General features: G+C 53.3%; 1 protein-coding gene across 2 annotated transcripts in view; it reads left to right on the top strand.

Moving 5' to 3' along the window:
* The first annotated feature begins 96 nt into the window (after positions 1–96).
* Chadl (chondroadherin like) overlaps positions 97–10,977 on the top strand; it is a 20,761-nt gene continuing 9,880 nt past the window's right edge. For both annotated transcript variants that reach the window (XM_085678450.2, XM_085678449.2), the window contains exons 1-4: positions 97–4,707; positions 5,927–6,098; positions 6,939–8,633; positions 9,074–9,240. In XM_085678450.2, coding sequence (XP_085534576.2) covers positions 4,562–4,707; positions 5,927–6,098; positions 6,939–8,633; positions 9,074–9,240 — 2,180 coding nt within the window. In that variant the 5' untranslated portion in view covers positions 97–4,561. The remainder of the gene's footprint in view (positions 4,708–5,926; positions 6,099–6,938; positions 8,634–9,073; positions 9,241–10,977) is intronic.

The following is a 10,977-nucleotide window of genomic DNA, read 5'->3' as shown; positions in this document are numbered from 1 at the left end:
GGTGGTTCAGTGGTTAAGACAACTTTTTATGCAAACATGATCAGATCTCCAAGACCCTGTAAAAAACTGAGTAGGGCTATGTACATGCGCACATGCAGAGGGGTGGCCTAGGTCTCTTTCTACCTGCTTGCACTTTGGAGCTCCCAGTCTGGCATGGAGATTTCACAGTAGTGACCAAGGGTGTGGACAGGGAGGAGGGAAACCTTCAAGTACTAAGGAATCTCGAAAACAGTTTTGAGGTTCAGGTGGGAAGCCAGGAGGGTGGCGCGTGATAGAGAAGATGGGCTGAGGGGCCTACCTACCTTCCAGTAGGTGACATGAGGCTGACTTTCCTAGGTACCTCAGACAAGAGCTCATCTTACCTCACAGCAGGCCGTCAATACCCTCTTCTGCTCTGGATTGGGCTCAGCTTAAACACTTGCTCGGGAAGTAGAGATGGCTCAGCCGATGAGCGCACTTGCTGTTCTGGGTGAGCCACAGTTCAGTTCCCAGCACCCACATGGCAGCTCAGAACTACCCATAGCTCCAGTCCCAGGCTTTTGTGGGCCTCCAAGTGGGTGCTGGGAACTGAACTGTGGAACTGTGGCCCTCTGTAAGAGCAATAAACTTTGTTTTTGTTTTTTTGAGACAGGGTTTCTCTGTGTAGCCCTGGCTTTCCTGGAACTCGCTTTGTAAACCAGGCTGGCCTCAAACTCAGATCTGCCTGCCTCTGCCTCCCGAGTGCTGGGATTAAAGGTGTGTCCCACCACCACCCGGCCCCAGCTGATATTTGTGGTGTTAAATAGTAGCCTTTAAGTTTATTTTTATTTTATGTACATCGGTAGTTTGCCTGCGTGTCTGTGAGGGTGTCTGGTCCCCTAGATGGTTGTGAGTCGCCATATGGGTGCTGGGAATTGAACCCATGTCTTCTGGAAGAGCAGTCTTAACATCTGAATCATCTCTCCAGCCCCCTAAAAATAAAAGATTGGCCAGTAAGGTGGCTCTGTAGGTAAAGGTGGCCGCTGCCAAACCTGAAGTTTAACCCTAAGGGTAGACAGAGAGCTGAGCCCCCCTCCACCCCTCAGATTATCTTCTGACCTCAACACCTGCTGTGTTACCTTCATATCCACTCCAAAGTGTGAAAATTATACATTAGCATTTTAATGCACATACATTAAAATTAAGGGGCTGGTGAGGTGGCTCAATAGATAAAGACATTTACCTCCACGCCTGACTCCTGAATTTAGGCCCATGTTGTGGGAGGAGAAAACCTATTCCTGCAATTTGTCTTCCAATCCCCACATATATGCTGTGGTGTACATGTTCCTATGCTCATACACAATACATTAAAAGTTTATTTATTTATTATGTATGCAATTTTCTATCTGTGTGTATGCCTGCAGGCCTGAAGAGGGCACCAGACCTCATTACAGATGGTTGTGAGCCATCACGTGGTTGCTGGGAATTGAACTCAGGACCCTTGGAAAAGCAGGCAATGCTCTTAAGCGCTGAGCCATCTCTCCAGCCCCTACATTAAAAGTTTTAAAAGTGAAAGCCTGGCATTGGCGCACGCCTTTAACTCCAGCACTCAGGAAGCAGAGGGATCTCGGAGTTCGAGGTCAGCCTAGTCTAAAGAGCTAGTTCCAGGACAAGTTCCAAAGTTGCAGAGAAACTCTGTCTCCAGGGGTTGGCAGAGAATGCCTTTAATTCCAGAGATCAGGACACAGAAGCAGGTAGATTTCTGAGTTGAGGGTCAGCAGGTTCCCCAAAAGACAGAGCTAGACAGAGAAACCCTGTTCAAACAAACAAACAAAATGATGGCACAAACTATTATATTGCCGCATGCTTGTAATCCTAGCATTTTAACACCCAGGAGGAGGCAGGAAGATAATAAATTAAAGGCTTCTCTCGGTTGCATACTGTGCAAGGCAAGCCTGGGCTACATAAGACCCTATCTTAAACAACCTGAGATAGGGAAGATCATACAGCCATAACCAATGTAAGGTTTGTCAAAGTATCCTAACATTTAGGAAGCTGAGGCAGGAGGATTGAAAATATGAAGCCAAGGCTAGAGAGTTGGCTCAGTGGTCAAGAGCACTTGCCATTCTTGCAAAGGACTTGGTTCACTTCTTTGCACCTACGTGGCCATTTCACAACCATCTATAACTCCTGCTCTAGGAAATCTGATGCCCTCTTCTGCCCCCTCAGAGACCAGACATACACATGGTGCAGATAGACATGTAGGCAAAACATTCATACACATAATAAAGCACATAAACCTGAAAATTTGGCACCAAACTGCATAGTGAGATTTTTATCTCAAAAAACATGTAGAAGGCAAAGAAAAATCACTTGAATTCAAGGCCAGCCAGGACTACGTTTGAAACTTTTGTCTTAAAACAAAATGAGCTGAAAGATGGTTCAGTGGTTAAGTGTGTATACTGTATACTGCTCTTACAAGAGGCCCTGAGTTCAGTTCTCAGCACCCATACTGGGTGGCACACAACTGCCTGTAACTCCAGCTCAGAGGATCACTAGATCCTCTGGCCTCTGAGGGATTTAAGATAAATAGTTGCACATTAAGAACAAGGGGGACCCGGCAGCCAGCACTTGTGAGGCAGAGGTGGGTAGATCTCTTTGCGTTCAAGGCCAGCCAGGTCTACAAAGCGAGTGCCAGGATAGGCTCCAAAGCTATGCAGAGAAACCTTGTCTCAAAAAAAAAAAAAACAAAAGAAAAGGCCTGGAGAGATGGCTCAGTGGTTGAGAGCTTTGCGTGCTCTTCCAAAGGTCCTGAGTTCAATTCCCAGCAACCATATGGTGGCTCACAACCATCTGTAATGAGGTCTGGTGCCCTCTTCTGGGGATTCCACATACTCTTCTGACCTCCATGGGCTCCTGAACAACACAGGCTGCATGAAGGGTTGAGTAAATCTGTTGGGGGGGGGGGTGTGGAGGCAAATTATTACAAAATAAAGTCTATTTACATTCAACATGGTGATGCTACAAGTCCCAGCCAGAACAGTTAAACAAGAAATAAAGGCAACTGGATAAAATGTCTAAAACTCTTGTTTGCGTGTGTGCAAGTTCCAGACCAACCTGGTCTGCACAGTGAGTTCCAGACAGACCCTGTCTTGGGCACAGACAAAAGCAAAAAGCCAACAACTATGTGTAAATTAGCCAAAAACAAAAACAAAAACAGCTATACGTAAGTTAGCTGAACTCAATGGTGGCACACACCTCTTCACCCAGCACCTTGGAGATCAAGAGTAGTCCTAGGTGCACAGCAAGTGTGGACCCAGCCAGGGAGGGTTACGTAATACTGTCTCAAAAAGCCAAGCACACTGAAAAACAAAAGCTAAAATGCCAATAGAAACGTGGGTCTTAAAGATCCTAGGGTACATGAGTGATATGATCCAGATGCACTGTTGGTGCAGGTATTTTTGGTTTTTGGCTTTTCGAGACAGGATTTCTCTGTGTAGCCCTAGCTGTCCTGAAACTTGCTTTGTAGGCCAGGCTGACCTCAAACTCAGAGATCCGCCTGCCTCTGCCTCCCCATTGCTGGGATTAAAGGCGCGTACCACCTTACCTTTTATTTTCAAGGGTTTCAGTTATTTCAGATTGGCCTCTTAATTTGCTGTGTAGCTGAGGCTGGACTTGAATTCCTACATCTGCTGTTAAACTACATTTTACAGAAAGGCAGGGAATGATAAAAATATCTAAGACAGGGCTGGACAGGTGGCGCATGGGCTGAGAGCATGGGCTGCTCTTGTAGAGGACCTGGGTTCAGTTCCCAGCATGTGGAGGTTGACAAATTTCTGTAACTCCACATTCAGGGAGTCTGGTACCCTCTTCTGCCTTCGGTGGGTGCCAGGCATGCATACTGTGCAATGCACACAGACAGGCAAAGCACAAATATAAAAAGTAAAGAAAACCAAACCTTAAACTATCTCAAATGAACCAGTAAGTCTGGTCCTTTGGGAGTGGGGCAGTCTTGCTAGGTAGTTTACGCTGGCCTGAAATTATGATCCTTCTGGTTCAGCCTCCTGAGTGCTGGGATTATAGGCAGCACTACTGACTGGTTAGATCTTAGGTCTGTTTATAGAATACAATACCCAGGTCTGTTTATAGAATACAATACCTTATAACGGTTTAAAACTACAGACAGACTCTACACATCCCATCCATTTGGATAATCCTCAGTAACCTGCTGTGGAAGCAGAAAGGAAAGTGTGCAGCTTCAGTGTGTACGAGTGCATGAGCAGGAGCGGACAGGAAGGAGTTAAGGGTTCCTGAGCACCTGCCCCGGGGTCTAGGTTCCTACCTTAACCCCTGCAGCAACCTGGTAAGTTAGTTCTAACTTCCAGCTATTGAGCTCTTCCTAGGCTCCCACAGAGTCTGCAGGAGCCCAGGGATGCTGACCCATCCGCAGGCTCCTCCAGACCTCCCACCCACCCCCACCAGTTCAAGGACTTGGGCCTGGACCATGTTAGGTTTGTGCTGGACAGGCAGCCTGTAACTCCAGCCGAGCTCCCACCCCCTGCCCACAGCCTGGGGAAGCCCCAGCTCAGCCAGGCTGCCGACAATGCTTCCCATTCAGCTCTGTCCCTGCTGCCAAGCCTATGGGCAAGGGAGGGGGGGTAGTGCCGGCATCCAGTCGGGGACTGTCCCTGGTCTTTCCCTTGTGCAGGGCCTCCAGACAGGGCTGGCAGTTCCAGTCGGCATGGAGGGGTGAGTTTTGGGGCCCTGAGGGCGCAAGGGAGTCATAGATGACCTAGGTGGCTATAGATGATCCTGTATTCTTTTTTTGGGCCTTAGATGAGCTGAGTGTAGGCCACAGGATCTTCCCTGTACCTGAGGTTTCCCAGAGGTGGTCCCTAAAGAAGAAAGGGGGATGTAGCTGTTCTGGTGCACTCCTGTGGGTTAGTCTTTTGGGGCCAGGTAAAGAGAAAGCCATGGCAGCCATCTATGTCCTGGACCTTTGTCTCTTCAGGAAATCAGCCTAACGGGCCCCCTTCCTACCCTATCTCTCAAGCCAGAGTCTAGAGAAAGCCACTAGAGCCGAGAAGGGGAGTGAATTCTGGGACTAAGGAGACAATGGCAGACAGTAACAATCCTGGGAGTAGTTATGGGGAGGCCCATGGGATGAGGTTTCAGCCCAGCATCAGGAAAGGCAGCTCGGCATTCACACATGGCCCAAGTATATTGAGAGTAGAAGCTGAGAGAATTAGATGGTGCTGGACCTGTGCAGTGGTGCCAAGACCACTTGTGGCGTGCGATGGAGAACGTTTACAACCTCCCTGAGGCACCAGGAATTGGGGCTTTCTGCTGCAAGTGACAGGCAGATGCTGGGCGATTTCTGTTGGGGGTATCAGGAGCCTGTCTGTATACTGGAAATTTCCCTTTGGCTGCTAGGAGGGAGCCCAGGGGAGGACAGGAAAGCCACGGTGGCAACAACCATCCGCGAAACGGGATGGGCAGTGACTGTAGTTGTGAGGTGGAGGGGTGGAAAGGTGGGCGGGTGGACAAGGGAGATACATCTTGCCTGGTGCAGTCCAAACCCCAGGTCCTCCATTCCCCTGTATCAGGCCAGTGAGCTGTGTGGTCCTCAGGTAACAAGAGGACAGAAGAGGCCTGAGCTGCCTGCTCACCATGATAGCGTGTCTCTGAGCAGAAGACAGACTCACTCAGGGACCTCAGGCCCTTCAACATCTGCACCTCCCAAATTAAGTGCAGAGTCAGGTTAATTTTCTGCATCTTAGTTCCTCCTCAGTAAACCAAAGCTGATAACAGAAGCTGCTCCCGTGGGAGGTGAGGGAAGGGGGCCAAGCCATGGCACTTTTCTGGGCCCAGAGAATGAAGGCCTGCAGGGGTCTTAGTTGTCCTGGATTGGTTTTGGTGACCACCAGGATTGAGGCCCCATGAACATCAACTCTCCCTCTCCTCCCAGGCCCCAGAGCTCCACCCCTGTCTTCATGCTGCTGCTTTTGGTGTTGCTACTGGGCCCAGCTTGGCACGTAACCGCCCAGCGATGCCCACAGACTTGTGTCTGTGACAACTCCAGGCGGCATGTGACCTGCCGCCACCAGAACCTCACTGAGGTGCCGAACACCATCCCCCAGGTCAGACGGGTCACACTGGCATGGGTTAGCAGTGCGCTAAGACGGGTCACACTGGCATGGGTCAGCAGTGCACTAAGAGGGGGTCACACTGGCATGGGTCAGCAGTGCGCTAAGAGGGGTCACACTTGCATGGGTCAGCAGTGCGCTAAGAGGGGTCACACTGGCATGGGTCAGCAGTGTGCTAAGAGGGGTCACACTGGCATGGGTCAACAGTGTGCTAAGAAGGGTCACACTGGCATGGGTCAGCAGTGTGCTAAGATGGGTCACACTGGCATGGGTTAGCAGTGTGCTAAGAGGGGAAGAGTGGCAGGAACTGTGGCTCACACCGGTGATTCTGCCACTGTCTGGTTTCTCAAGTCCTGCTCCTTGAGCCTGGGTATCTACATCTAAAATGGGAAGAAAACCAACCAGTAACAGCCAAGTCCAGTGGCTCACACCTCTAATCCCAGCGCTCAGGAAGCAGAGCCAGATGGATCTCATTGAGTTCAAGACCAGCCTGGTCAACATACCAAGTTCCAGGCCAGCCAGAACCATGTCTCAAAAACAAAACCAAACAAACCAATAACAACTATATAATTTATTTGCAACCTAGGTGACTACAAATATTGCATTCGCGACAGGTTCTGGGGTGAACTGGGGGGGGGGGTGTGCCGGGAGAAGATACCTTTTCTGCCCTATGGAGTTATGAGTTCATGGGCGAGAAAGCCAAGAGCAGTGACAGGAATGAAGAGAGCACAGTGAGGGCGGCTCGGTGGCGGAAGAGAATCAGAGAGGTGACGGGGAGAGGCCAAGGCTCAGGTTCCCGTGCAGCTCAGTGACCTTTCCCGCTTCTGTCCCCAGCTGACCCAGAGGCTGGACCTCCAGGGCAATCTGCTGAAGGTCATCCCTCCAGCGGCCTTCCAGGACCTGCCTTACCTCACACATCTGGACCTGCGGCACTGCCAGGTGGAGCTGGTGGCCGAGGGTGCTTTCCGAGGCCTGGGCCGCCTGCTCCTCCTCAACCTGGCTTCCAACCGCTTGAGCATGCTGCCCCAGGAGGCCCTGGACGGGCTAGGCTCACTGAGGCGGCTGGAGCTGGAGGGGAACATGCTGGAGGAGCTGCGGCCGGGGACCTTTGGTGCCCTTGGCTCACTGGTCACACTTAACTTGGCCAACAACGCCTTGGTCTACCTGCCTGCCATGGCCTTCCAGGGGCTGCTGCGCACTCGCTGGCTGCAATTGTCCCACAACGCGCTCAGCGTGCTGGCCCCCGAGGCCCTGGTGGGTCTGCCGGCTCTGCGTCGCCTCAGCCTGCACCACAACGAGCTGCAGGCCCTGCCCGGGGCCGCCCTGTCCCAGGCCCGCAGCCTGGCGCGTCTGGAGCTGGGCCACAACCCGCTCACCTACACAGGTGAGGAGGACGGCCTGGCGCTGCCCGGCCTGCGCGAGCTGGCCCTGGACCACGGGGCCCTGCAGGCTCTGGGGCCCCGGGCCTTCGCCCACTGCCCGCGCCTGCACACCCTCGACCTCCGCGGGAACCAGCTGAGCAGCCTGCCCCCGCTGCAGGGCCCAGGCCAGCTGCGCCGGCTGCGGCTGCACGGCAACCCACTGTGGTGCGCCTGCCACGCGCGGCCCCTGCTCGAGTGGCTGGTGCGCGCCCGCGTGCGCTCGGACGGCGCGTGCCGGGGGCCGCGGAGGCTGAGAGGCGAGGCCCTGGATGCGCTGCGGCCTGCAGACCTGCGCTGTCCCGGGGACGCGGCAGAGGATGAGGACGAGGTCGAGGCCGACGCCGGTTCCCGCTCTCCACCGCGCTCCCCGCACCAGGAGGCCGCGACGGCCACGCCCTGCCCTCCGGCCTGCGTGTGCGTCGGGGAGACGCGGCACAGCGCTTGCGACGGCCACGGCCTGCGGGCTGTGCCCCGCGGCTTTCCCAACGACACCCAACTCCTGGACCTGAGGCGCAACCACTTCCCTTCGGTGCCCCGCGCCGCCTTCCCCGGCCTGCGCCAGCTGGTGTCGCTGCACCTGCAGCACTGCGGCATCGCGGAGCTGGAGCCCGGCGCTTTGGCGGGCCTGGAGCGCCTGGTCTACCTCTACCTCTCAGACAACCAGCTCTCAGGCCTGAGCGCCGCAGCCCTCGAAGGGGCCCCCCACCTCGCCTACCTGTACCTGGAGCACAACCGCTTCCTGAGGGTCCCGGGGGCTGCTCTGCGCGCCCTACCCAGCCTATTCGCGCTACACCTCCAGGACAACGCGGTGGACCGCCTGGCGCCTGGGGACCTGGCAGGAGCGCGGGCTTTGCGTTGCCTTTACCTGAGTGGAAATCACATCACCCAGGTTTCACCTGGGGCGCTGGGTCCAGCTCGGGAGCTGGAGAAGCTGCATCTTGACAGGAATCAGCTGCGAGAGGTGCCCACAGGCGCCCTGGAGGGGCTGCCGGCACTCACAGAGCTGCAGCTCTCGGGGAACCCATTCAGGGCTCTGCAAGATGGGGCTTTTCAGCCTGTGGGACGGTCGCTGCGGCAGCTCTTCCTGAACAGCAGTGGCCTGGAGCAGGTGGGTGCTGGGCGAAGGGCAGGCAGGAAGCACAGGCCATAAGAGTACATTCCTTCGGCAAGCATTTTAGGCAGGGCATGAGACCCCCTAAGATAAACCAAACATTCCCCTAAACCCTTAGGGACTTCAGGTGTGGGTGTCAGGCCAGGCTCAGCTAGAGGCCTGTCGAGGGACTTGGAAGAACTTGAGTTTGCACAGTTACCTGCTATGGAGAGTCCCTAAGAGGCATGGCAACGATAAGGGTGGGGTTTAGGCCTAACTGACAGAAGCTTGGCATTGTGTGACTTGGAATGAGATCACGCGCTGGGTATTAACTGCCCTTCCCACGTGGACCACCTTGGGCCTTCCATCTCTCTGCTGGAGAGGATGGACCTCCCCTGCAGACCTGGGGCAATCCGCCTGGCAGGGGGCTCACAACAGGAATTGGCACTTCTTTGCAGATTTCTCCCAGGGCCTTCTCGGGCCTGGGAACAGGGCTCCGGAACCTGTACCTGCAGAAGAACCAACTTCAGTCCCTGCCTGCACTGCCATGGCTCAGCGGGCTGGAGCTCATCGACCTCAGTGGCAATCCCTTCCATTGTGACTGCCAACTGCTCCCGCTCTACAGGTAGTCACCCCCACCATAACCCCCCACAGAGGTATAGCAACTGCTGGCATCAAGTCCAGTAGCTCCCAGGAGGTGCCGTGGCTGTGCACCACCAGCCAGCTTAGGGCGGCTGTGAGGTTCCTCTAAGCCAAGCATGAATGCACTCTTGCAAGTCATTGCTATTCCTAAGTACCTAGGATGATGTTAGCATTAACTCTGTTGCTCTGATAAACACTGTGACCAAAAAACAACTGGGGTGTGGTGGGCGTGGTGGCAACAACCTTTAATCCCAGCAGTTAAGATGCAGAAGCAGGCAGACCTTTGTGAGATGGAGGCCAGTCTGATTGATATAGACCAGGCCAGCCATGGCTACATAGTGAGATCCTATCTCAAAACAGTCAGGCAGTGGTGGTGCAGGCCTTAAAATCTCAGCACTTGGGAGGCAGAGGCAGGTGGCAGGTGGATCTGAGTTGGAGACCAGCTCAGTCTACAGAGAAAGAGGACAGCTAGGGCTAAAGAGAGAAACCCTGTCTTGAAGAACCAAAAACAAGTCAGGTGGTGGTGGTGCACACCTTTAATTCCAGCACTCGGGAGGCAGAGGCAGGTGGATCTCTGTGCAGCCGGCAGAGCAAGTTCCAGGACAGGCTCCAAAGCTACACAGAGAAACCCTGTCTCGAAAAATGAGAAAAAGTGGGGCTGGAGAGATGGCTCAGCGGTTAAGAGCATTGCCTGCTCTTCCAAAAGTCCTGAGTTCAATTCCCAGCAACCACATGGTGGCTCACAACCATCTGTAATGAGGTCTGGTTCCCTCTTCTGGCCTGCAGGCATACACACAGACAGAATATTGTATACATAATAAATAAATATTTTTTTTTTAAAAAAGAAAAATTAGAAAAAGTAAAACTAAAACCAAGCAATAAACAGAAACAACAAAACAAATCAAAAAGCAACTTGGCACAGGTTTAGCTTACAGGTTATATAGTTCATCAAGGGCAGCCAGGGCAGGAGCTCAGGGCAGGAGCTGCACTGAGGCGGAGCCAGGCGGGGAGACTGCTTGCTGGCTTGCTCACTTTGCTTTCCCATACAAGCCTGGACCACCTACCTAGGTTGGCACTGCCTACAGTGAACTGGGCCCTCCTACCTCAATTATTAATCAAGATAACACCCCACAGACATGTCTACAGGCCAGTCTGGAGGAGGTAAATCCCAACCGAGGCCCCTTCTTCCTCGGTGGGTCATTTGAGTCAAGCTGAAGAGAACTCAGTGACACAGGTGGACTGAGCTTTTTTGACTCCTTCATAAAGTTGGGATGTCGTTCTCTCTTGGTGAGCTGGGACCAAAAAATACATGTGTATTTGGCACGATGACATAAAAAAGCAACCAGGAGCTGGGCTGGTGACCATGGCTGTAATCCTAGCACTTGGGAAGTGGAGGCAGGAGGAGCAGGAGTTTGAGATCAGCCTGGACTAAATAAAAACAAAGGCTGGGGACATAGTCCAGCTGGTAGAGTGCTTACCTAGCACGAAGCCCAGGGTTCAGTCTTTAGAAATACCAGGTGTGTGCAGACACCTGCAACCCCAGCACTCAGGAGGTGGAGGCCAGATCAGAAGTTGACGTCCGTCTGGGCTGAATGAGACCCGGTGTCCCTGTTTTTTAGTAGAATAACAAGTCTGGGGTCAAGCAAGCCTAAGGGCCGGTCAGCCCAGGCTCCGATGTTATACATTCCCTAACCTCCCTTTGCTCATCTGTGAAAAGGAT

The sequence above is a fragment of the Myodes glareolus genome, chromosome 19, assembly GCF_982192425.1.
Source record: "Myodes glareolus chromosome 19, mMyoGla1.1, whole genome shotgun sequence".
Taxonomy (NCBI): Eukaryota; Metazoa; Chordata; class Mammalia; order Rodentia; family Cricetidae; genus Myodes; species Myodes glareolus.
This window is presented reverse-complemented; position numbering and strand designations above follow the sequence as displayed.